Source organism: Fringilla coelebs (assembly GCF_963513975.1).
Source record: "Fringilla coelebs genome assembly, chromosome: 3".
NCBI classification, from domain to species: Eukaryota; Metazoa; Chordata; class Aves; order Passeriformes; family Fringillidae; genus Fringilla; species Fringilla coelebs.
Genome location: NC_140030.1, coordinates 45,530,080 through 45,557,815, shown reverse-complemented (window position 1 = coordinate 45,557,815; position 27,736 = coordinate 45,530,080). Strand labels below are relative to the sequence as shown.

General features: G+C 38.9%; 1 protein-coding gene across 1 annotated transcript in view; it reads right to left on the bottom strand.

Annotated features, from left to right (window-relative positions):
- The window catches only part of ARMC2 (armadillo repeat containing 2), a 70,477-nt gene extending 47,457 nt beyond the window's left edge, over positions 1 to 23,020 (bottom strand). The window contains exons 1-7 of the mRNA XM_084203130.1: positions 22,791 to 23,020; positions 22,494 to 22,545; positions 19,778 to 20,009; positions 19,088 to 19,160; positions 16,753 to 16,924; positions 15,430 to 15,634; positions 2,946 to 3,016 (exon numbers count right to left, since the gene is read on the bottom strand). Coding sequence (XP_084059256.1) covers positions 2,946 to 3,016; positions 15,430 to 15,634; positions 16,753 to 16,924; positions 19,088 to 19,160; positions 19,778 to 19,995 — 739 coding nt within the window. The 5' untranslated portion in view covers positions 19,996 to 20,009; positions 22,494 to 22,545; positions 22,791 to 23,020. The remainder of the gene's footprint in view (positions 1 to 2,945; positions 3,017 to 15,429; positions 15,635 to 16,752; positions 16,925 to 19,087; positions 19,161 to 19,777; positions 20,010 to 22,493; positions 22,546 to 22,790) is intronic.
- Positions 23,021 to 27,736: the final 4,716 nt, after the last annotated feature.

Below are 27,736 nucleotides of genomic sequence, written 5' to 3'. Positions count from 1 at the left end.
AAAGAAAATACCAAAAAAAAAAAATGTATCACAGACATCAAGGCAAAAACTGGCAGACCTAAAAACCAGTGGACTAGAATTTTTCTGGGAACAAGACTGGGAGCAGAATCTGTTTTCAGATTGGACAAGGAAGATGGTGAAAACACGGTTTATTAAAAAATGGAATCCAGGATTCACTTTCATATGGATGCAGTATCAGTGGGAATTATTCTGATGTGCTGAACATCCTTTACATCTCCACGTAGTATTTTGTGAAGTGACAAAATTATGGCCTTGACTATTGGGCCACTACAGATGGAGAGCCAGAGCTTCTGCAGAACTCAAGAAGTAAAGGATCTAACAGTTGCTTACAAGGTGCATGTAGGCATGGGTTTGGAGTTCAAGATTGGGTTGAGCTCTTTATCTTGCAGGCAAGCAAAGTTTTTATAAAGACAGGGTCTGTTTTGTTGATTTGTTTTTGCTTTGAGGTTTTTTTAATAGGGAAATAAAAGTCACTCTAAATAAATAAATAAATAAAGTCATTCTAAATAAATAAAACTCTACTAAATAAGAAAGCCATTAAGACTAAACCATACACATTTCTGTAAGTCACGGATTTGTCTGAAAATGTCTCCTGTTGTTCATTACTAGTTCTTGCATTTAAAGGACAATGTAAATTCCTAACAGAAAAATGAAGGGACACAAAAACTACTACACTACCTGAGAAGACCAATGATAAGAGGTTTGCATCACAAGAACAGTATCTCAGACCTTAAAACAGTGACTGTGTACTGGCATTACTTGGAACAGTAAAACAATTTAAAACTTCATATTTTAAAAAACTGCTCTTTAGAAAATAACCAAAAGACTAGTTTTTTGGTCTATATTAACTGTCTACCTACATCTTACACACAATCTATCAAATATACCTATTTCAAAAGATGGTAAAAAATGCTGCTATTTCATAAGTAAGACACTATATTTGTTTTATATATATAATATATAAGTACACGTTGTTGTTGTTATTATTATTATTATTATTTTCTAGATCAAATGAATTGACAGTCTTATTTAAATTGATGAATAGCCTAATTAATGAAACACTATGCAGTGTTTGCAATGAAGTGAAAATTCTGCTCTGGATAATGTAAAAGTACAGCTGAAATGAGAACACTACAGCAGTGTGCCCATTTCCTTCCTGCCACAAAACCCACATATTGACTCAATTATTTCTTTTATTTTCTATCTGTAGCTACCTCTCCTAAACTGAAAGATGGAACTGACTTTTTAACTACACATATACTTAATTTCATAGTAAAGAAATAGAAAACTTTGGGCATGCATTTGCAGATAGAGACAAACTTCGCACTTAAAAAAAAAATTACCAAATCAAATTTATTTTCAGTTCGGAATGAAAAGAACAGATTTTTTTTGTACTGCTCTGCGTCACTTGCCTCATATTCATCAGAAGAATACAGCAAACTGAAAGTCATAATGACAAAATTTTAAAAAATAATAATTATACCTTATATCTAAATAAGGTATACCTTATATCTAAATATATTTAGCTCTTATACCTAAATAAAAAAGAAGATAATCAGCTTTTACTAAACAAGTAAGAATGACTAAACAATACATGACTAAAAAAAAGGCAACATTACTCAATTGTATGTGTCTCAGTCCTGGGAGATTTTTTAAGCTGCTGATGAAAAGTTAGGGTACTAGCTATATTTAAAATATTGCAGAAGCTGTCCAGAACTTTCTAACAGAGCAAACCACAATTCAACAAAAAAATACTCAAGGCAAAAGAATGCAGCAAGTTCAAGTTGGTTGTCTCTGTTTTTCATAGGTCTTAACCGCTGCTTTGCATTCTGGTCAAAAAAAAAATCACTAATCAGTCTACATTTATTGGTTGCTGTTTTTAGCATGTAAATACAAGAGCCTTAGCAACACTGAGCTTTGAAAAGCTGAGTACAGCCTGACTTATAATGTTTAGCCTTTTCACTGAATACTGAGTGGCCACAAATAGATCAATATTAAAAAACAGTCTACCTCCTCTCCAAAATGTCAAAGCATAAACACAATTCATATCAGAAAATAGAAATCATTTGTAAATGAACACTCCACCCAGAATCCCATTGTAGAGAAGAAATGATGGAGAATTCCTAGTGCTATCTCCCTCTTTACTGTGGGATAAAAGATGAAGCATGCACAAACTAAGGAAGCTATAAAATGTTAAGAAAAGTGCACTTAAAAAGAAACAATCCTAAAAACACACTTTATATTTTCAGTAACACCAATAAAATAGCACAAGCAAATTAAAAGCCTTGTAAGTGTACTAACTTGCATGACATGGTAAATACTCTCTGCTCCTCACAAAGAAATAAGAGCAGAGCACAGTACAGCTTTTGCAAGAATGATCTAGAATAACAGAATTTCTCAGTTCTAGAAAAATAGTAATAAAGCACATTATTAGCACAGTGGAAACTTCAGATTTCCATACTAGACTATCAAATATGCACTTGTGATGTATGAAATGCATCATACCTCAAAGCTATGAGGAAATATTAAAAACTGTTATGTAAAATTAGCAAAATGCACCCCTACACAGCAATCCAAAATCTGTTTTTTCAGATAATACAGGCTGGCATAATTTTATTAGTTTCTGTGCAACTGTGACAGATTACAAAAAGTGATGGGCAAATGAGGTATTAATGGATTGGCAAATTCTTGAGCCTTGATATAGGAAAAGCGAGATAGAAAATACCAACAGATATTTAGAGTGAAGATCTCTTGAATATTGTTTCTCTTCACAAAAAACAGTAAGAAAACCCAATATATCTAGAAAACCAAAAAATATTGTACAGTACATAATAAAGAACAATACTGGCAAGTCACAAGAATTACATTATTTCTTATTTGACTGCATTTCACATTTTTTGAATGGATATTGAAATCCCTTGTACCTGTTACTCTTCTCCTCTGGCCTGAAGTCCTCAGCTGTGATGACTTTCTGCCAGGCTCTTCCATCTGGTCACTAAAAGATGCAGTACGAACACACAAAAGCATTATCAGAAAACTCTGCTCAAAATGCTTGTTCTTTCACATGCATTGAGTTGTGCATATTAATAAGTAATTGGAAAAGATGACGTTATTTTACTAAGTTAGTAAGTTAGCTGTTCATTAAAATTTACACATAAATACAACCTCCTCCCATATGTATTACAGAAAGCTCCTTCAGAAATACTGACATATTCACACCACAAGAGGTCACCATTATGGAACACAAAAACGAAGCATTCCTGCTTGCTCAATAAAATGAAAGATGAACCAAACTAAATTCAGAAAGAGACAATTTCTATTTTACCATCAGCTTCATTATATGAATATAAAACTCAACTAGCTTAAAAATGTATGTTCATCCATTCACAAGGACAGTATTTTTTTCCGACAGGATTAACACTTTTATAATATTTCATGAGAAGATCTTTCAAAGAAACAAACACCTTTCAAAACACAAAAACTTTTGAAGTAGATATTAGAATTTCTCTGTGTGCCAGTGAATTATTGCTAACTGTGTAGTGGTCACTAGTTCTGTCAGTACAACAACAGGTATGTTGCCATTTCTATTGTTTTACAAAGTAATGCCATAATTCCTGCTGATTTTATGGTCAGTCTTTCTCTGGACAGAGGAAACTACTACATACATCCATAATAAATTTATTTCCTTATTCTGTTTGCCTAGACACACACTCAAGCAGCACTGATCTAAAAGAGATATACAAGACGTAGACTCACTGCTATCAAACTGGAATCTTTTCTCCTGTACTAAAGAGGAAAGCCTTAATCTATGTTTTCTATTCTCAGTGTATGTTTAACTTAACACTTCTTATTCCATTTAAAGTTCATGTACCAATACAACCTAATCTCCCGAACTCCGTTCTAAAGATGACAGTAGTCTGTTTGCAACGTTATTTCAATTTTTTTAAACTAGGTAATTTAGCTACTCTAAGGCTTAAAACTAAACTGTTGTTTAAGTAGTTTGCTGGATTGGTGCCTAAATCCTGTCTGTCAGACCAGACAGAAGATGTAAGTCATCCTGTCAAGAGATGGAGACAGAACAAAAGACAAAGCTCCTGCAAGATCAGTTCCCTGCAAAAGGGACTGGATAGCTCACTGTGATCAGTGAGAAATTTCCCAAGCAATCACATTACAGAGGACCAGTTGCTTCATTATGGCTAACAGTGAATAGTGCTTTATTTTTACAGCATGAGGATTTAAGTGCTCCAAAATCCAAATGCTTACACAAACTACCTTGAAATAATTTCAGCTCACATATAGCAATTTCTACTCCTCTAGGGAAGCAATACTTTATAAAGTAAAAAAGACTTGCCTCTCTAAAACTGTCTTGATATGTCTAAGAAAGAAGGGACTTAGAGCACACAACAGACAGTTCAATGTATTGGTAGAAACAAAAATTTGATTCAATTTCTGTGAATGCCTTGTCCTACGAACTTTAAAAGTTTCAAAAATGTTTCTACAAGTTTCAGCCATCTCTGAAATCAAGGCTACAACTTGAAAGGACACTGGCTAAGCAAGAGAACAACTTCAGTCACGATATATTAAACAGAGCTATATTCAGAAATCAGTACCTTCAGAATTGTGTGTAGGCATGATGACACTACATGCCTATATGAATACAAATGTTTGAATTTGCCTTCCTCAGAGAAAGAATTTTGTAACTATATCCTGTCTGTGCCTCTTCCCTGAAAATGTAAACCCAGGATGAATCCAAGAAACTCAACAAAGAAAATACTATGAGTTTTGTTGGAAGCAAAAGCAGATTAATACAAAAAGCCACTGAAGCAAAGGATGAGTTAATTCACCAGACACCACACGTGAGATGCAGAGTAAGACCACGTCAAATGTGCACGAAAAGAAGCTGGGCTGGAATCTGTTGTTTTTTAAACACCAGTATCAACACCAGTATCACCAGTTTAGAGATTTAAATTAGTAGGAAAACAAATTCTTCTGTGAATACCAGCAGCACAACCATCTATACTTTTGGGAAACATCCTCATAAGTCACCCAAACTTCCATTATTTTCAGAAAATGAATACACAGAATACCTATATAATTGGGAATGGTTCGTGGGCAGGCCTATCTTTGGGGAATATGTACAATTTAGGAATTCTGTGAGAGATTTAAAAATTCCTCTATGTGTCTTTACCACTCTGCCAACTTCATTTAAGTTACACAGACTTTTGGTTTGTCATCTTTACATTTTCATTTAGGATTGAAATGTAAATAGAAGTATCTTATTAGGAACAATGCAGTTAAAATATAATCAACCTATTTTAAAAAATAAGTCACCTACTATTGAAGGGAACTGGCTTGTCAAGAGAGTGGTTGCCTTGGAAACAAAGTCAATTGGCAGAAATCTGATCGTCTGATAAGGGCCTCATCAAGAAATCAACTGACAGAGGCTCTGATGATTTACAGAACAACTTGGCAACTGGATCATTTTTGTCCTTCTCATATAAAAGAAATCATAGTAGGCCTCAATGAAGAGCACTGCTTTCTTGAATGTACACATAGTGTGAGGACTTCCAGAAGGAAAGTGAGCCAGTACTGGAGTAGCATGGTGCGGTGGGTTGACCTTGGAGAGACGTCGGGTGCCCAATCACACCATTCTTTTCACGCCCCCCCTCAGCAGCACCGAGGGTAGAAACAAGACAGAGAAAAACCCATGGGCCCAGACAAAAACAGTTTAATAAAGCAAAAGGAAAGGCCACTTGCAGAATCAAAGAAAAACAAAAGACTTATGCTCAACTTCCCACCAAAAGCAACGTCTAGCCATTTCCAAGGAAGTAGGGCTTGAGTATGCAGTGATTGCTCTGGAGGACAAACCTCATAATAATAAATGTCCCCTCACTTCTTTTGTCTTAACTTTCATTGCTGAGCAGACATCATACATCATGGAATCCCTTTGGTCAGTCTTGTCTAGCTGTCCTTTGGTGCCCTCAAAACACCTTGCCCACCCCGAGCCTACTGGTGCCAGGCTGAAGTTGGAGAGCCAGCGCTGATGCTGTGGAGCGCTGCTCAGCAGTAGCCAACTGCTGGTGTGTTATCAACAACACCCTTCAATGCAAAGCACAGCACTGTGAGAGCTGCTCCAGGGAAAATCAACTCCGTCTCAGCCAGACCCAACATGTCTTCAGTATTTTCCCCTGGTGAAAAAATGGATAATTAAGTGAAAGCTGCATTTATTAAGCAATTCTGCATGTTTAGAAATTTACTTGCTTGTTCTTGCCCTGAGCCTCTTGTTAATAGTAAACCTGCAAACTCTCACCCTTACATGATGCTCCAGGGAAAACTAAATTTCTATGAACTATATCCCAAAGGCAAAGAATTGAACTAGTAGTCTCCAAACAAGCTGCACACAACAGCAAGGTTTGAATCACTAACGTGAAAGTAAGATCCCAATGAAAGAACGGTGATTGGGCTTCTTCCTCACAGAGCACCTTAAACATCTGAGAATCTGACTACCTCCCTACCTGCTAAACAGTCTGGCAATGGGCCTGAATTTTGTCTGTCGCACAGATTTAGACCCTTAGCATCATCCCTGCTACAGTTTTGGCCCAGGCAAGGTGATATTTTCCTTGACAAATGCCTGAGAACAGCACAGATAAGCAGAGGTAGGGACATTCCCAGACACTACCTTGTGTGTATTAAAAATAGTTTCATTGTATTGATATAACCTATGACACTGCAGATAGCCACCAAACCGGAGACTTACTCCTTTGTTTAATTAATTATTGGTAGAGACGTATGTATGGTACCCCTGATTGTTCAGTTGCCAGTTAAGAGGGACTTATGGTCTAATACTAACAAGGTAATTCTTCTCTACAGAATAGTATCTATTAAGCAACTGTGGTCAGTGAGGTAGCAAAGCTCAACTAGAACAAAAAGAGAACATGACCATCTTTTCTGAATTCTGGACAATTTGTGAATTGTCCAGCTTCAAGGCATTTCCTCTTGACATTACCCTTTCCTCACAGTAAGGATCCTGTAACATCTTATATATCCTTACAGCTTTAGGAGGGAAAACTAGATAACAAAGTGGGAGAAGAACAGAGAAGCACAGTAATTGACATAGTGTAATAAAGAATGAAGAACATACAGGTTACTTTTCAAAGGGAAGAGCAGGAATAAAGAGGAATGAGAAAAAAATAAAGAGGAATGAGCGGGGATGGAAAACATCATAAGCGCCATAGTATCTCCTTCTGCAAGTGCCAAGGCCTCACACAACTTTGCTCATCCAGATGTTACAAGCCTCTCCTTTTGTACCTATGTAAACTGGATCTATGGACTCTCTCCTAAAGTAGAGACAGGAATTGGGACTATCCCATGTAAACCAGAACCTGAACAGATTCTTAAAAAGGCACAGAGCTACTAACACACACAGTGCATAGCATGCCCTGAGTAAAGGCTGTAAGGAAGCCCTAGACTGTAGACACAATGTTATGTCTGGAAACAGATTTCTTTTCCATTTTTAAACATGCCCTTTTTATTAAGCCTAAGAACTCTAATTATGAGCATATGATTTCTACACATCTATAACTGCAGAGCCCTTTCTATGTCTATAGAACCACCATTCTTATTTTTAAGTTACTTCCTCAGAAGCAAATCTAAGCTCCAGATAGCTTGTTTACCGTTAGAGCCCTTTTATATATGGTCTTTATTTTGATAAGGTAAACAAATCTTTTTTTCTTCCATTTTCCTCTCATGATGATTCTGTTTCTCCCCACTGTATTTTCCTTCATTGCATCCCCTGCAGCTCCCACAAAATTCCTTTTTATAGTTTACTTCAAACACAAAAATGTGACTGAAATTTTTACAAATTTTATTTTGGATCTGTGATATATCAATGTTTTCAGGTCTGCAAAAGTTTAGGAGAGCAATTTCTAGCTTTTCACAAAGCTCTAAAAGCAGTGTAGGCACTGCAGTAAATGCAGCTGTTTATACATAAATACAAGCACTGAACATCTGATTTTACCAACATCATTGTGTGCATTGGAAAGCCAGACATGGTGTATCTACACCCAAAAAATCAAAACGTCACTACGTGTTAGGAAGAACAGATTTCAAGCAATGCTAAGCAGATCTTGGGGGGCCTGTTCAAGAAAGCCAGATGTATCAAAATGACTACTAGGCACAAAGGTGTTCTTCCAGACTGGATCAGAGTTTGGTTCCCTTGACTGTGGATAATCCTTAAACAGACAGGCTGTTTAGAAAGAATGTTATTTGAGATTTTACTCACCTGTATATTCAGAGTGTGACTACACATTTACACTGTAATCTGGGTTTATTTTCATTGCTAGCACTGTCCAGGATGGCATGCCTTATATTGATAAGGATCATCTGGCTATTTAAGCAGCTGAGTGCTTTTTTTTCAACCCAAGATTCACAATTCTATATGGACTACAAAGGGAAAAGCTGCAAGGAGGTGTTGTGGAAGTATATACAACCATTAAATCCTTAAAAAGAACCATTACAGGTAAATAGTTTTTCCTGTTTGAGTGCTTGCCATGGGGGAGAAGAGCTCTTGTCCCACAATCAGCGATGGTGTTACAATGCACCCTCCCTACACGTATTGAATGATCTTGATAAAAACCCCTGCCGAGCCTTCTCTTCTCCACGCTAAATAGCTCCAGATCTATCAGCCTTTCCTCATACAAAGGATTCCTTCACATTTTAGTAGCTGGATACCCTCCAGTCTTTTCAGTATCTCTATTACATTGGGGAGCCAGGACCTGGTCCCAGCAGCCCAGGTGTAGTGGAGGTTTTCAAGACACAAATGAACAGTATGCTAGAAAATCTCATCTACTCTCTTTTCCACAGAAGATTGGGTCAGATGATCTTTGAAGGTCTCTCCCATCCTGAGCTGTTCTATGAACTTGGTGTACACCAGGACCTCCAGGTTTTTTTCAGCAAAGTTGCCTCCCAGCTGGACGGCTCCCAGTATATAATAGTACCTGGGGTTGGTCCTGCCCAGATGCAAGACTTTGCACTTGTCTTTGTTAAACTGCATCATGTTCCTGTCAAACCATGTCTCCAGCCTGCTGCGGCTCCTCTGGACAACCCTCTGGTGTATCAGCCAATGGGCTGTTTATCTACTGACTGTCAGCGCTTTTTAAAAAATTATTCAGAACAAAAATTATTCATGAACAGCCCATGAGATCTCTTGGCAGGAGCACTGTGGAGCACTGTGCAAAGATACGTAGGGCTCTAGACCAAGTTTATCAGGGCACAGCCAAACTCAGCAGCTTTGTCTCAAAAAGAACAATAGCAGCTCCAGGGAAAGTTAAAGGAGCTAATGGTGACCCTGGGAATTAAGGCACTAAGTACAATGGAGCAAACCCTGAGTCAGCAGCAAGGGACAAAGTGGTGCAAGGGCCCCAACATGAAGAAGGGGAGGACTCAAATGTGGAGTTGCAGCAAGAGAAACTGCAATGGTTCTTCTCAGAGCAGGTTCATTTACACAATGCTTTTAGGAGCCACTGCCTCAGAACACAATCCCCTGCTACCGTGATTCCTCTGCTGTAAGTGTTTAGTGATCAAGAAACAAGAGATCTAACTCTAAACCAAAATTACTGATGTTAACAACAAGACATTGCCTTGTAGACTTTGAAAGGAAGCATAAACAACATTCCAGTATTTTTGCCAAAACAACTAGTAGGAAGTGCTTTTAGCTTTTGGCAAAATGAGAAAAATTAGTATTTAGTTTTGTCATTTACTCTCACAGAAATTAATTTTTCCACATACCAATTAACATTTGCATTTCTCATTAATCCCTTTATTCCAATTTCATTATACTATCCAGATATTTTGTGTTGCCAGAAGGACATCAGAATTAGTTTCTGGTATTGTCTTTCATTATTTGAATAGTAGGGAATATGTTTTTTATTGCAAACCAACTAATTCCTTCCTGACCATAACTTAGCACATGAAAAGCACCCTATCCTTTTAGACAAAGAATTTGACCTTCACTGAGCCACTTAAGACAATCTGTCCCTATTTTACTCAGTTACCACAGAATCTTCCATTCTGTGATGTCATCTGAGGGACAAACAAGACAGATAAACACAATCTGGAAATAAGCCTCAAAGAAAAAAAAAACCCCAGTATAATAGCTCAATTTTTAAAGACTATTTTCCTTTTCAAAAAAACAATGGAGACAAAATTACTGGCAGACAGCTAAAAGAGATATAAAATAAATTATTAAGCCAATTACACACAATTTGAGTCAGTTTTATTTCTCATCCACAAAACTTCTCAAAAGCATGAAAATAATTTAAAAACTGGTAATATAGATGTCCTGAAATGATTTCAGGAGCAGCAAAGGATTATAAGGAACATAATAAGAAGAGGAAAAAACAAAGGGACTGAAAACTATAATCAAGTGTATAACTGACACCACTGATATGAGAAAATATAACTAGTAGAAAGACAACATAATTTGTAAAAATATATTGACAAATAGACCAACTCTCTGAGTCATCCTAAAGATGAGTAAATAACAATCCTGTAAACACAATCATGGGAACAGCTCACTCATTTCTTACGACAACTCCAGCGATAAAAATACAGCATTTCTTATTTATACAGGCTGCTGATGGAGAACCTCATGCACATGTTAAACAGTATGACTTAAAATAATAATCAAGGTTGATGAAAAACCTCTATCCTTATCGTTTTTATTCTTCACAGTCTTTGCATATTCTGTCTAATATTGAAAATATTAGCATCTATTTGTGGCAGAGTATCTTTAGGCAACCAGACAACTGACAGTCTAATTCAAACCATAAAAAAATATCTAATACATTAGCCTAAATATATTTGAGTCTGAAAACCACACCCTCACCATCTTCCTAACTTGAATCTTGAATAAACATTGGATTTCTAAAGAGAAAATAAATTTAAATCCACTGTTACTACAGGTCTACCTAGACTGAACTGACATTTCTTCTCTACCCTTTGTGTGGCACACTTTCCCATTCCAGAATTGCAATTCAATTGGTATTAAGGACTCTCAAGACCTAGATCTCCCAGATTTGGAGACCGATTATATTGGCCTGAAACTAAGTGCTAGAGTGGAAAGAGTCTTTAGAGTACAGGGAAAAAATGAGCCTAAACTCCACTGTCTCTTTTGTGAGCTAAGAGACCAGAGATAAAAGTTACCTCTTACCCTTTTCCTTAGAAGTCTGTAACAAGTTCTGAAAAAAAGAATTCTTCTTCCCCAGTGATCTCTCACTATCCCTTAACCCTATACCAAAGCAGGCACCTTCTTGAAAGGGTAGGTGTCACAATCTGGAAAACACTGTAGAAAGCTCCACCTATGAAGGATTTCCCACCACTCAAAATGAGTGATTCAAATAGCCAGTGGAACTGAGGCAGAAATAGATAAAGATTAGTTGGGAGCAGGTTAATTTCCTGTTTCTCTGTCTTTATGAGAATGCCAAAAGTTGTCAATATACATAATTAAAAAAAACCCCAAAAAGATAAAAATACTGAAAAAAGTCTGGAGAGTCAGCATACTTCAAACCAATAGCCACACCATTCAAAAATATCACCCAGAACAAAACAGTATGGGTGTTCCCCTCAGGAAAAAAATCTCTCCCTTCTGTGGGAATCCTTTTCTTTGAAGAGAAAAAGAATGTATATTTTGAGCACAGATGTGAAGGCAGTTTAAGCAACCATGGAGAAGTAATTTCCAGCAGTCCCCTCCGACCCACCCTATTCTATGAATGTATGATTCACTTCATCATTTAATTCTTTGCTTTTATCATTTTCTATTGAAATATTCCAAAACTCTAAAAAAGCACAAGAAAGAGAAACTATTCTCATGGAAGAAGAATATATTTCAAGGATACTATAAAACAGGCATTTAATAAAGAGAGCAATGGTGAGAGAAAACAGGGCACAGTATATCTTCTTTACAGTACCTGCTAATCCTTTTGTAGCTCTTTATAAAACTCACTTATAAAAAAGAGCAAGCCACTTGGGAACGAACAGTTTGCCTCCAAACTCTTCCTCACTCAAGGCACCTCTGCTTTTAAGAAGTCCTGGAATGACATCTAAGCTTTCAGAATATTGAGAAATTTGGAGTAGGAAAAAAAAAATCATCATTCTTTCACACCCGGGAAACTGTTGCTCTTCATCAGCAAATCTGCCATCACTGTTGACACTTCTCTTGAAATATATGAATGCAGAGAACATTTTAGAAGTTTCACTTCTATAGCAATCACAATAGATGGCAAGGCACAATGGTTAGAGGAAGATGTAAACAAAACTGAGCTTCCTTATGATTGCCAGAAATTGTTCCTAGCTTTCCTGAGGCAACATGTCAATAAATTCAATCTGCTTCAATTAATATACCTATTCTATTACATCTAGAATGTTATTTGCAAAACAGAATTGCAAACAAAATGGCAAATGGCTTTTCCCCTCAAAAGGTCATTTTCTTTTTTCCCCCTAGTACCTTTACAAGGCAGCTGTGATTTCATTAGCACTGTTCATTCTTTTCTTCAGTCTTTGGGACAACAAAAGAATGTGAGACAGAAAGTGATCAAGTCTCTTGTTGGAATAGAATACCTCCCTTCTGTTGTCTTTAAAATAAATATAATAGCACTAATGGCAGGAATCTGCCATGCTCTACTGTTTCCTCATTAGCAGAAAAATGGTTTCATTAGGGAAGTTATTTCAGTACATGTATAGGAACTGTAGGGAAAGGGGAGTAGGAAGTCCCATGCTTCCCCCTGTATGAAGTGTGCTATATCTACAATCCTCTTGCTTAATTCCTGTAAGGATTTTAAGTCACTGCAATACAGAATTGAAGTTGACACCTGCTTCATATAGAAAATGACAGGACACTAGATAGTAAAAGATTTGACATTCCTTTAAGCTTTCATCCTATTACTCCTGAATGCAATGTACTTTCAATAGAAAATATCTTGTAACCCTATACAAGATACCTCAAGTATTCATGATACAGAACCAGATGCAATCTAACCTTACAATCATCTAGTAAACATGTTCTACTGAGAAAGAATGCCAAATCTCTCACTGCAATGACCCCTCTATGGTTCTGGAGCCTTTTACATACAGCTATCATGAAAACCAAACTCAACAAACTATATGGAAGGCAAGGTTTGTGGAACCTTCCAACTGCCATGTCAGATGAAGAATGACATCTCTGAACTCACCCAAGCACACAGAACAAGGTCTGCCTGACTTGTGTAGTATCATACACAAACACTGGACCAATGTGTTCTTTGGTCTTAGCAAGAAGATAAGACCTTTAAGAGCAGCTGAGATTATCCACATCCATCAATCACATGATAGCATGAACTGCTTGGGCTGATACAGATGGGAGACCTTTGTCTGTGGCTAAAGGGAAAGCATTTTGTAGTATTCTTGCGCATCTTGCAGCACTGCAGATATACGTGGTGCTCTAAGCCATATGAGCACCTAAATGGTGTCAGGAAGCTTCATTTCCTAAGTATTGGCAAAAACCAACTCTGACTCGAGTACACAGAAGAGGACTCACAGGAGAGGTAAGAATGGGCCATTCAAAAATACAGATCTTGCATTCAACACAGAAAGATGGAGGAATGTTATATTTTTCTTCCATTTTGGAGAAAGCTAGTCAGAACAATACTGGAAAGCAATTTTTTGTATTATGTTAAGGCCAGTAATATGAGATCTAATTTAACTGATGTACAAGACTTGTGACTGCAAAAAGCACCAGTAACAAAAATGCAAACCCCAAAATTTTCAGAGCTCTTGTTCTTATAAGGAGAAGTGTACAATTTTGAACAGACAGGAAGCATGCCTAATGGGTTAGCTGTTCAATTATACATCCAAGTTTTGAGAAGGAAGATCATTCTTTTGAATTAGCAAAAGTATCAACTGACCCTTTCCTGTTACAGGCACTTGGACATCATCAACCAAAAGAGCAACCCAAAAAGAAAGCAGAACTGAACACAGCAGGATGCATATTCCACAAAAGGAACTATCCATTTCCACTGTAACACTGAAGTACTTCACACCACACCTTTATTAAATAAAATTCAAACTGCAGTAATTTATGTAGTATGATAATCCAACTAGTTTTTATCTAAGAAGTTATTAGATCACTGATTTTAAAGAGAGAAAATTATATTGCCATAAAGTATTCTCTTTGGTGCTTAACTTTTCTTTTTTTCATCTACATTTTTCATCTCTGCTCTTATTTTCTCATTCTTCCTCCACACTCGTGGAGTTTTTTCTTTGCTACAACAAGTCTTCATTCTTTTAGAATCTATCTTTTTTTAAAATCCTGCTTACAGTTTAATATAGAAGAGTCCGATGATAGCTCTGGTATGTATCATTTACTATTACAGCCTCAATGGACAACATTCTCTTAAACTATTAAGCGCTGTCATCAAGTTAGTAAATGAAAGGCCTTTCATTTTATAAAGTTAAGAACATAATCTTTAATATCAAAGGTGCTTAAGAACACCCAGGGAAATAGCTTTTCCTTAAGCATACAAACATGCTACAAAGAAGATACCTACTGGCAAATATGTATTTTTAATAGTGAACAAGTTTTACAAGGATGTGTTTTGAAAATACAGTGCTTTTCATTCTTTGTTGCTGAGATTGCCAGATCTCTCAATGTTACTAGCACAAAACAGTTGCTCATCTGACTGCTAATGCAGCAACTGATACACCAACTATACATAGTGCCACAGGACTATTACTCCTTGTGCAAGAATTCACATCTGAATCAAAAGAAAAAGAAATGACTTGATTATGAATTAAAGAATGGATATGATATTCCAGGTCCAGTAAAAACAGACTGCAGGCATGTCAGTCTCATTAATCTCTTACACCTGTTTAGTCATGCAAAAAAAAAAAAAACCCTAAAAATTAAAAGTCACAAAAAATTCTGCTTTTATTGCTTAAGAATTTAAGCCTGGTTTTGGTGTATGATCACATACCAGAACTAAAAGCATGGCTCTACTCATCTGTCAAGCTAAGTGAAGATGGTATAGCACCTTAAAACAACAGGACTAAACTACAAAAGCAAACACATCAAATTTAAATTTGAGGATTTTACACGTGGTGATTAGAAGACTTGGTTTTGAAATGTTAATGATCAAAAAATCACATCGAACTAATTTCTACCAACAATATTTTACAAATTAGCCTTCTGAATGTAGAAACTTCCTAAAACAAGAAATGTAAAATTTTCTAATAATCTAAACACAGTTTCATTTTAAAGCATATGTAATGTTATCTTCAAATACCATTAATTTTAAGCACTTTGATATCTGCACAATTGAGTATCTAGGAGGAAGGTTGTATGGAAGATGCACATTACCATACTTGACCAATGCTGACCTTTCTCCTTGCAGCTGAAGGGAAAAGTTTGCTGGTGTCCCTTCCATGGAGTCTTCACTTCCTGATCTGCTGGTATGTTCATTATAAATTAATTGTCTACTCTCATCATTAAATGATGTGTACAACTTTTGTTCTGCTAAGCAGTTATTATTACTTCTGTCAAGACTATTCATCATCATAGGTGGCTCTTCAAGTTTCACTTCATCTGAAATAGTCAAAGAGAACACATTTTGTTCAAGTGTTATTAATCACTGCTTGTCATGTTATGTTATCAAAATTTGCTTGTATCAATTTAAAAGGTGAGAAAGCTTAAGACTATTAAGAGTAAGGTAGTCAATGTCTTCTTATGAACAGTATTTCTTAAAGTCTTTTGGGGTTGTGTTTAAAGTTTTAATATTTCATCTTCTTTATTTCCCTTTATACAAATAGGTGGATTGTACCTGGAGAAAAAAAGTGACTGTATTTCAGGACCTGAATATTATGAAGGAACTCAGGAAAAAGGCACAAATAAAACCCCTCACATTACATTTGCATGACCCCAAAAGGGAAGAGACCAAGGCAGGTTACAAATACACTAGCTTCTCAACTTCTTCAATTAGTAACATCAGCTTATTAAGGCTATATGAAGTGATACATTACATAAAGATATATTTATAGAATAAATACATAAAAATGAAGTAAAGTTTAGTAGGTAAAAAGTGAAATATTCCGTTTATAACATAAAGTAACAATCCCAGAGAATGTAAGAACTGACATTATAAATGAATCTTCTGAAATAAAGACAGAGTCCCAGCACACATGCATGAAGCCAAGATGCCATTTCCCATCTTCAAGAAAATTACTTTTAAATCCCATATTTGGTGACCTTTATTAAACCTCCACTAATGAAACTCTTAACAACAAATATGATGTAGTTGGAGGCCTGTCAAGACATATCATTCCTTTTTATTCCTCCTTTTAGGCTCAATAATCCGTCAGGGAATCTCCTTAGATGATGGCACCTCATTATCTCTTCAAACATGTCAGCATTTAATGTTAATTTTACTCACTCATGACAACTTTCAGTAAAATTCCATTACTTGGAAACCTATAGGAAGAAGAAGCACCTGAGTAGTTTTCAACTCATTTTCAGTAGTGCAAGCCAGCATCATTTTGGGAAACCATAGTTTCAAAACTGCCTTAAACCTATTTAAATACTTCCAGAATTCACACTGAAATGATACACAAGCCCTTTAATGTATTAATAATTCATGTAATTACCAATATTAAAACCCATCATGCAGTAATCTTTCTAGCAAATAATATGTATCAAAACATTCTTACTCTGATCCAGAGGAACCACCTTAGCAGAGAATAAATCTTTCAGAGATGGTGTTCTAAATAAGCCTTTGCCAGCACTGCTGACTTTTCTAACTTCTGCAGCATCAGCAGGAGGTGTTGGATGGAAAACAGAAGCAGCATCATCTTTTTTTTCAGAAATTATTACTACTGGTTTCTGTGACAAAAATAAAGAAGATTTTTAAACAAAAGCACAGATAGCTTAATTTTCATTTAAGTAAAAAATAAAAAAAACCAAACCCACATAACTTCTAAAAAAGGGCTAAGTTCAAAATAGAAGAAAAGTTACGCTGGCTTGCTCATTAAGAAATTTTCATGTCCTGAATCTAATGATACAATTCCGCTAAACAAACCAGATATCTATACCATTATCACCACAGAAAGCCAACATTCAGGGGTGCAGAAAACAAAACCTAGCTTGAGTAAAACTCAGAATTATTTATTCCTCATAAGTACTCAATTTAACTACGTCTGCAGCAAGCTTACTTATCAAAGAAAATATTGTTCCAATGACTATTGCTAACAATTCTAGAGACACATCTATTCTTTGATTTGCTTTTGAGCATTAAAACGGTATTTCCAAATACGTTCACATCATATGCACTACTATCGCACTGAGACAAATCATGCAGATCCAGAAACATGAAAGCCCTAGTTTTATGTCAGTGTCTTGCATCTTGGAGGAGGTGAACAAGTCCCTGAACCACTAGTATCAAGGACCTGTTGTGCTCTTGACCTACATAAAAGCACTGACCTCTAAAATCAATACCAATTTCCTTAAAATAAAGAATCCACTAGAAAATCTCCAGCCAATCCTTCAGAGCTGTCCATAGTATTAAGGAGCCAACAGGTGAGACTGACTACTTACAACCACCATAATTAATACAAACACTTAATTTACAGTGTATTAACTTATATCCATTGATAAAGCAAAAAAAAAGGCAGATTTTGCACTGATCGGTACTTTTCTCTAATTTTTTTCCATTCTTACAAAATACATGAAAATTTAACACCAGTTCTGAAATCCAAATGTAGATATACTTAATCTAAATAGAAGTATGCTCAGAATTTTTAAACTTGATTCCTGTAAATTCATTCCCTTATCCAAATTACTGAAGTATAAAATTTCTTGGATATTTCCCCCAATCTCCTAAAGAATTTCCTAAAGGTTCCTGTCTGGAAAAAGCAATGCATGCAGCAAGCACATTTAATTGCTATAGCATGCTTTGTTATCTCTGGTACTAAACAAACAGCCGTGACTTAATGTTATATTTAAAGACTAAATATTAAAAAACTGGGAAAGAGCAGATACACTTATAAATTGAAAACAATTCACAGCTTTTGCAGAGAGAGAAAAGTTGTTCTTAGAGGATGTCTATCTGTTTTGAAATAAACTACAATCATGACATTTTATAGAAATGCAAGCCAAATAGAAAGCAACGTGGTTACCTTCAAGTTACTGTTCACAGAACCACAGAAGAGGTTGGAAAGGACCTCTGGAGGTCCAAGCCCTGTATTCAACTACAGCCACCTAAACTCAGCTGCCCAGGACCTTGCCCAAGAAGCTTTTGAAGATCTCTGGGCAACGTGTGCCAAGGCCTCGTCACCTCACAGCAGAAAATTGTTTCCTGAGGTTCAGAGGAAACCTTCTGTGTCCCAGTTTGCGCCCTCTGCCTCTGGTCCAGTTGCTGCAAAGAGGCTGGTCCCATCCTCTTTGCAGCCACCTTTCAGGTATTTACATCCATGGATAAGGTCCTCCCTCGGTGTTCTCCAGGCTGAACATTCTCATGTCTCCCTCTCCCTTCATCACCTTTGGGGCTGTTCAGCAGATTCTCTCCAGTAGCTCCACGTCTTTCTCGTACTGTGGAGCCCAGAACTGCACACAGCACTCTAAGTGTGGCCTTACCAGCGTTGAGTAGAGGGGAAGGATCATTTCCCTCAACCTGCTGCCAACACTCCTCCTAATGCAGCCCCAGATACCATCAGCCACTTTGCTAACAGCCAGAGCACGCTGTTGGCACATGTTCAAGCTCATGAACTTCACCTATTTTAGTAAACTTACATGAAAGAAAGCTGACTCAACTATCAGTCTTCCAATTCTTGTTAATATCACTTTGAATCACAAAGCAATACAGCAATATTTAAGTAATTTAAATTATTTCCAGGTTTCTTTTGGGGAGAACTGACTTATAAAGTCTCAGGCAAATGTTACAACAAGCCTCCATTTTCCCAAATTTTCCCAAGCCTCCATTTTTCCCTAACACTACCAAGACACATATTTTTATATCAGTACTGCATGAGTTATTTCCAGAGTACTTACATGAGTCAGTGGACTTAGACGAACACCAGAATTCGGTCTTGATTCAGACGAATCAGAACCAGATGTATCAACACTAAGGAAGAAATGACACACAGTTAGAATAAAGCAGATCCAGAGTTGTGTGATCAGCTGTTTTTTTAAATTGCATGCTTCTTCCCTTTGCCAGTGAATATGGGAAAAGGGAAGAAAGAAAAAGTGACAAGAGCACATCATGGTAACAAAACTCCACCTAGAAATAATTCTGAGGTAGTAAAAACTTTGTTTAAAAACGAGCATTTCAAACTGCAGGACCTAAAATTTCACATTTAAAAGATATTACAAGGCTCTGAAAAAAGATCTAGCACATAGGTTATAGGAAACAAGCAAGCTTTCACATGTTCTAGGAAAAAAGCTGAAGACTATCTCAATTAAAAGCATTCAATTGTCTCAAGAAAAGGTAACTAACAGACTATTTTCTTATACTATTCTACACATAAAAAAACTAGCATAGTGATTGCCTCTGGTAGCTCTAATCCAGAGAAACTTCCTGGACATGTAGATTAACACCAACAGTAAAGATCATTAGAAGAAGGCAAAGGATGTGATTAGGAATACAGATTAACACAGGGAAAATAACCACCGGAAGCATAATTAGAGAATCAAATCTCTTGCTGCTAAAGGATATTTGAAAACATCTTAAAGCCACAGTACCTAAAATATACAGGGCGTCTATTTTGATGACATTGTGAGGATTGAGACCCAAAAAGTTTCCTTTGTTCATCTATAGGTGTGAATGGTCTTTGAGCTTTTACTGTTTGTAGAGCATCTCTGGCTTCATTTACAATCTCAGAACTGGTCCTAGGCGTTGCCAGTGACAGCCAGTAGAATGGTTCTGTTTTTCTTCTATTTTCAGTCTTTGAAGCTTGCATTCCTCTGCAAAATACTGCACAGAAAGAACACTGGAAAATATATGTGAATGGCACAAAATATTATGCTAGTTTTAAATTACAAACTATTAATTCATCACTGGTTATGCTACTGCAGTAAATCCTAGACAGTGCTGAAATAGCGGAAAATAAGGGACACCGATATTGCATTTCCTCTAATCCTCAGTTCTGTAGGAAAATACTCAAAAACAGAAAGCATCTGACATGGAGGATCTACATTCAGTTTTTTTACAGGATACTAAAATATGTCCTTGTGCTTCATGGGCCAAATGTGGTCCTCTACAATTCCATAGAAAAATTGCTTCTTGACACTTGGTTACTTGTGAAACACCACAGCCAAAAAAGGAATTCAATTATATGCTGCAAAGAGACAGGTTTTTCCAACTTAGGAAAAACCCGACACATATTATCAACCTTACCAAGGGCAGCTTGCTAATATGTCAGAGGCATCATTCAGTTATCAGTAACTGAAGCACAGTTATCAGCAATTCATAAGCAAAGACAAGGAAGAACAGGCAATCCATTTTTTTCCTCTGAAAGAAACAACTCCCCAACCTAACCCCAAGCACAAGCAAAGAAAGACAACACTAATGTAAGTTATAAACCCAGACTTCCAATCAGAATTCTGTCCTGCTGTAGTTTCTGGGAAATGCAGTGGGCAGTGACAGACTTCCTCCATCACCCCCTAGACCCACAACCTATCACTATCATGGTGCAGTTCTCTGTAGGTATCATCCTTGTCATTTTACAGCAAACTCATCATGAGTCTTACAGCATGCAAAATTCCTCTTCTGCTTTCAAACTTACCTAAAAACAAAAATATGTTTCTGCACTGTGACTCAGACCATCTGGTAACTTCTATTCTCTCACACAGTTTATGACAATGCACTGACAGTAGATCAGACACCATCATCTGGGTTATTTCTAAACTATGGAGTAAAAAAAAAACTTATATCCTTAGTTTCTTAGTTCAGTTCTTCCTGTTCTGCAGTCCAACTTCTCCAGCTGCTTCTTTCTTTGAGAGCCTGCACATTCTGGCAGTGTCTGTCATTGTTGCATATCCAGTATAAAATTGGATAAGGAGAACTGCACCAACTCTTTCACTAAATGATGCATAATTAAAAAACCCTCAGAAACAGATCAGGAGCCTGAGACTATCAGTATTTTTAATATTTCCAACTACCATTAATATATTACTTGTCTTCACTGTGACTGAATTTTGTTCTCTATACTCCTTACTCTTCCCTCTATTACAATGTGATTAAAAAAACAGTAAGGAGTTCCACTGCAGCTGTCTGTTTAGAAAAATTTATACAGTCCATTCTCACTGAAAAAAGCAAGATGGACTATCATTCCCTATTCCCCCAGCTAATGGGAGCCAGAATTTTGACCTTAAGTGGAAGGTCTTCTCTGTAGGTCTTATGTCTGATACAGTTGGCAGTGGTCCTGTGCAGGGCCAGGAGCTGGACTTCATGATCCTTGAGAGTCCCTTCCAATTCAGCATATTCTGTGATTCTGTAATTTTGCTCCCCAGTCCCAGCAGGAAACAGAGGGAAGACTGCAGCATCAATGGGGACAGCATAACTGGTACACACAGATCTTGTCTCTCACTACGGTCACCATTTCCCAAGTAGTCTTTAATTTGGACAAGTGAGGAGCTCCTCTCTCTCTGCTGTGAGGTAGAAGAGTATCACAACAGTGTGAAAAGCCATACTGGGGCTCTTGTCTTTATTCCCCAGTTGTTTACTCCAGAAGTCTGGTCTTTGCTGTACAGGAAGATTTTAAAGCAGTAGATAGCAGTACAGGATCCACACACTAGTCCCAGCAATGTCCAGAACTGAAACAGCTGTACTCTCACAGGTCTTATCTCAGTTCAATCAAGATGAGAGAAGCATGGCTGGCCACGTCAGCTATGGCACCACACTGGCTCTGCCATTCTCTTTCCCATCTCAAGAGTGATGTCATTTAATGGCTAGGGTGCAGAGTGGGTGTATTTGCAATCACTAAGTACAGTGAGGAAAAGCCCTTTATTCAGGCTATGAACATTCTGCTCTCTGACATCCGAATCCATGTTCTGTCTGCCCTAGCAAATCTCTAGAACAGTTAGTACACAGGTACAGGTTTAGTAAAAACCCCAGAATCGCTGAGGTTGGAAGAGACCTTTAAGATCATCAAGTCCAACAGCCAACCCCGCACTGCCCCATAACCCTAAACCACATCAACCAGACCCAGACACCTCCTAACCACGTCCAAGGCTGGTGACTCCATCACCTTCCTGGCCAACCTATTCCAGTGCATGGCCATCCTTACAGTGAATTTTCTTTTTCTAATATCTAATCTGTATCTCCCCGTCTCAGCTTAAGGCCTTTTCCTTTCACTGCAGGCACGGTAGAAGAGCTGGGCCCCCACCTCACTACATCCTCCTTTCAAATGTAAACAATTGCTATTATTAGATATAGTTCTGATTAACTGAAACTTACCAATCACAACTGATGCACTTTCACCCGGTGAAATTTTGACGCAGAGAAATCACTATCAATGAGAAACAAGAACGAAGTTACGAGAGCCGAGTTCTCAGCGGAGTGAGTTTTCCAGCGCAGCCGTGGGAAAACACGTCCCAGAGCAATCCCCCCAAATAAGCAGCACCTGTGGAGCAAACGCTGTCCCAACCCACACCCGGCAATCACGCCTCTCTCCCGAGCACGGGAAAGCTGTCGGGAAGCGGCACAGGAATTATCAGTCTCCGGCCGCTTTCCAAAGCCTCCCGCCCGACTTACCGCACGGTCCGGCCCTTCGCCCCCGCCCGGCCAGGCGGCACCCCCAGGGACGAGCACTACGGCCGGCGGGGGCACCGGGCGCTGCCCGGGGCACTCGGTCGGGACCCGCCAGCGCCTCCGCAGGGCCCCAGCCTCGCTCGGCCGCCCGCCGTTCCCATAGCAACCGTACGCACCGCGGCGCCGCCGGGCCCGGGCCGGAGCGGGGCCGCGCCCCCCGCGCCGCCGCCGCGCCCGCGGGGCCGCCCGGGCACCCCCAGGCGCACGCGCGAGCACCTGCGGGCGCGTGCGCGGCGCGGCCGCTGCCTGGCCGGGATGGCGTGCCGAGATCCCAGGGATGGCGTGCCCACATCCCAGGGTTGGCGTGCCCACATCCCAGGGATGGCGTGCCCCGATCCCAGGGATGGCGCGCCGAGATCCCAGGGATGGCGTGCCCCGATCCCAGGGATGGCGCGCCCCGATCCCAGGGGCAGTGCCCGTGCGGGCTCCTGCCGCGGCGCTGGCCCGCAGGACAGTGCGTTCCTGGTTGCGAGCTGTCCCCCGTGGCCAGTGCTGTCCCACGTTCATGGACAGCGTGGTGCTAGCTGGCACAAGCCTAGGGCACAGCTGGCAGAAGTTACTCGGGGTGACCTGCTGTTGTTGCCAGTTTAGGGACGCTAAACACAGACACAGGGCCCGGTTTAGACAGGAGACGTTTTTGCTCTGTGCAGGGTGCAAGGTGGAAGTGTTACACAGTCAACTCAGATTCTCAAAAATTTACAGAATCACAGAATCGGTTAACTTGGAAAAGACTTCTGAGAGTCCAAACTATGACTGTACACCACCATGTCAACTAGGCCACGGCGCTACGTGTCAAGTCCAGTCTTTCCTTAAACACCTCCAAGGGTCAGTGACTCCACCACTGTCATGGGCAGTCCATTTCAATGACACTAAATATACATTTTAGCAAAAAATCACAGTTCATTGGCAAATTCTCCTCTTAGTATTTTACCTTCTAATGATTGTCTTGCTTCTCATGCTAATTAGTCCTCATGCTCAATCTTTCGCTTCTTTTGAGTTGGTGGGATTCTTGAGTTGGTGGCCAGTGGTGGTTGAGTCTCCACAGTGACTGGAATCAAGAGGCTGTGAACTGGCACTGATTCTTTGCATTATACATGGCACGGGACCTGTGGCCAGACAGGTCACAAGAGACGCAACAAGTGACAATAGACAGACAGGTGACACAGCAAGAGCTGAACACTCACAGGATGACCCCAGACTACTGCATAAAAGCCCAGGTGATCCTCTGTTCAGGGGCAGTCCTTTAAAGCTATGATGCCTGTTTCACTGATAAGGCAAGACTGTTTCCCATCCCCCTTCTCATTCTCTGTAACTCTCTGAGTGAATTGTTGGCTATTTCTGACTCTTTGGGTGTCAGCATTATTGTAATACCTTCTCTCTCAGCTCAGATTTGCAGGTTCAAAATGGAGACACTGAAAGTTTTCCAAAATAAAAAACTGGAGTCTCTGACACGGTGTACCAGCAACCACAAACTCCTGTCCTGTGCCTGGGTCACTCTGGTCAGGCAGTGAAGGTTGGATTGCGCTCAGTGCTGGATCCCTGGCAGGGCAGAAGTGCTGTCACATCTCCCGCTTGCCTCCTGTTCTCTGGAAGGCTGAAAGATGGACCTTTTCACATTGGCTGTAGCAGAGCTTCACACACATGGGTCCCACAGGCCAGATGGCTTTGTTGGAGTGGCACAAAGGGGTCACTTGCAGTGACTTCCCCAGGCTGCCTCCTGGCAAGGTCTCACCAAAAATGCATCCGCCTCCAGGTTTGGGTCCTGTTGGCCAGGTGAAGCAGATGCTCCCTGAACAGCTCCCTTGCGTGCCTCCTGCTATTGCAATGAGTAATGTGATCACAGCCTGTATCAGAAAATCTCCAGACATGTAATAACAACAAAGACAGGCCTTTTGTGGCAAGTGGGTTGTTTGTGACTGACTTTGTTCGCAATCTCTGAATGCGTTTTGAAATTTATCTAAAAACTGCTGTAGAAGGGTAGTTGTTACCTCTGTGAATAATAGAAAAACACAACAAATACAGCTCCATCTGACCAAACTTCTTCCTTTGTTCCTTTATTATATACTTCAGATATATCTGAAAGCACTCCCCGAATAAATTCATCCTCTATATATTTATATGTAAATATATATAAATCTCTTACTAGCTTGAAGTTCCTATTACTAATCGCTTGCTAACGTAACTTTTACTTTTTCATGTTTGCTACATAAGAACCTTGTGGATATTTTAAATTTAATTTGTCTTTCTGATTTTTATGATAAGCTTTGTTATGCTACACTCTTCCAGAAAAATACCCTCTTCCAGTTCCCTTTCTGATTCTAACAGGCATTATGATAGCAGTAAAAAGATCTCCGTGTGTAACGCTACCTGGTTTACATAACACATGCCATTATCTCTGCTAGCTTCTACTTTATCTCTAATTATTAGGCATCTAGTCCTCTTTCTTTGGCAGCCAAGTTCAATACCTCAGAAGTAATGAAAACCTTGTTATTATTGTACCCGCTTTCCTCTGTATATTCTTCTTTAAAAGCCAAAAGAATGTGTGTGTGCATGTATGTATGCTATTTTCAGATCATTCACAGCTCATTTTCTGTCACTTTCTTCTGAACCTTTCTGTTATTGAAATAATACAAGTGAAGTTTCACAGAAAAATGTGTAGATCTGTTTCCTGGTAAAGCCAGTTTGAATTTCTTTTTACTGTTATCATTCTTTAAACAATTTTTAAATCCACTCAGTTAAACCCCCTAAGCCTCCTTTCTTGGCTTCTTCTTTAATCCTTTTCATATGCACATTATTTCTCCTCTCTATTTTCTAGGTCATCAAATTGAAGAGTTAAATTTTATTCATTTTCTGAGTTTTGGCAATTATAGCAAATATTTCTTTTGTGATCTCTCTGCTATGTCTCAACTGTTATAACTTTCTCACTTAAATCCTTTCCATCCTGTGCTTTTTATTGAAGGAACTCTCTCAGCACCTCTTTTAAATGCGGGTACATAATTAGATCTTGTTTGCAGTAACAGTACTTTAGGATGGAAATATCATCAAAGCCTTCACGTTGACTTAGTCTAGGTAAGCTAGTATTTGCTGAAGTGATTGCTAAGATAAAGCAGTGTGTTCTGAATATTTCTGCCTCACTAATGAAAAAATATTCAATGAAAAAGTATTCATTTATGTCATATTAATTCAAATTGATTTTTTTAAAATTTTGTTTGATTTGAAAATCTTGAAAGGGATTTTGTGCTGGTGTCCAGTCTCAGGTTTTGGTCTGGCTAACTTAAATCTGTCTAGAGATGAAACTTACCTGAATACCCAAACATACCAAGCCTATATTTCAGTGCAATTCAGAATTAGTTAACAGTGTTAAGCACTTTACCCGCCGAGTGTTCATTGACCACATTTACTGCTTCTAGCTGCTGACCTGTAAAAGCAGCCTCCAGTGCAATTTGAGCAACACAAGATGCAATGCAGCCCCCATTTGTCTGTGCTTCTTCCCTCTTTTTCAAAATAAAATGACAGCCCCACCCCCAACCGGGAAAAAAAACTTCCTGTCATATTCAACCTTGCATAAACCATCTGGTATGTGCTGTTAAATAAGCTCAATGTTTTGTATCACTTGTAGATCATTACAAAGGCAGGTGGAGCTGTTCATTTTATAGCAGTTAGAAGCAACTCCTATATCAAGTGGCCTAATAAGTTTTAATAAAGCAAGTTCATGAAGATCTCCATTTACATGCACAGGGAAATGTGTCACAGGAAAGAGAGCTGGGTGTATGATGAGATGATTAGTTGATGGATAAAGGGAGAGCAGTGTATGCTGTTTATCTTAAGTAAGGCTTTTGATTGTCTCCCATTACACCCTGACAGACAAACTGGTGAAGCATGGGCTATTAAGATGGATACGGAGCTGAACTTAAATTTGGCAGAACTGCTGAGCTCAAAGGGTTGAGACTGGCCCCACAAAATGCAGCTGGGGACCACTCATCCTCAGGGTGCGCCTTCAGCAAGTTTACAGATGATGTAAAACTGGATGGAGTGACTGGTACATCAGATGGTTGGGCTGCCATTCAGAGGGACCCAAACAGGCTGGAGAACTGGGCCAAGAACTGTGCTTCTTGAGAACTGTGCTTCTTGAGAACTGTGATCTCAAGAAGCACAACAAAGGGAAATGTGAAGTCCTGCACCTCGAGAGGAATAACCCCATGCACCCGTAGATGCTGGGGACCAGCTGGCTGGAAAGGAGCTTGGCAGAAAAGGACCTGGGGATGCCAGCTGACATAAGTTGAACCAGCAGTGTGCCGCTTGCTGCAGAGGTGGCCAACAGCCTCTTGGGCTGAATTAGGAAAAGCACTGCCAGGTGGTAGACAAAAGTGATCCTTTCCTTCTGTGCAGCACCAGTGAGGCCACAGCTGCAGTGCTGGGTCCAGTTAAGGTGTCCCCAGTACAACAGGGACATACTGGATCCTAGAGAAGGGCCTCTAAGATGACTAAGGGAATGAAGCACCTTTAGCATGAGGAAGGGCTGAGAGAGCTGGGACTGTTCAGCCTGGAGAAGAGGAGGCTCTGGTGGGAACTTATCTGTGTGTATCTGAAGGAAGGGTGCAAAGAAGATGGAGACAGACTTCGTGGTGGTGCACAGTGAAAGAACAAGAGAAAGAAGGCCCAAATTGAAATACATGGAACCCCATTTAATTATAAATCCAAATTTCTGTGGTGAGGATGGTTATCTCTAAACATCTCAAGCACTAAAAGAGGTCATTCATAGAGCTTGTATGGTCTCTGTCTTTGGTGATATTAAAAATTTGATTGAAAAAGTCCCTGAAGAACCTTCTTTAGTTAATTGCTTTGAGCAAGGGGATTGGACTAGATGATCTCCAGAGATTTTTTTCAAA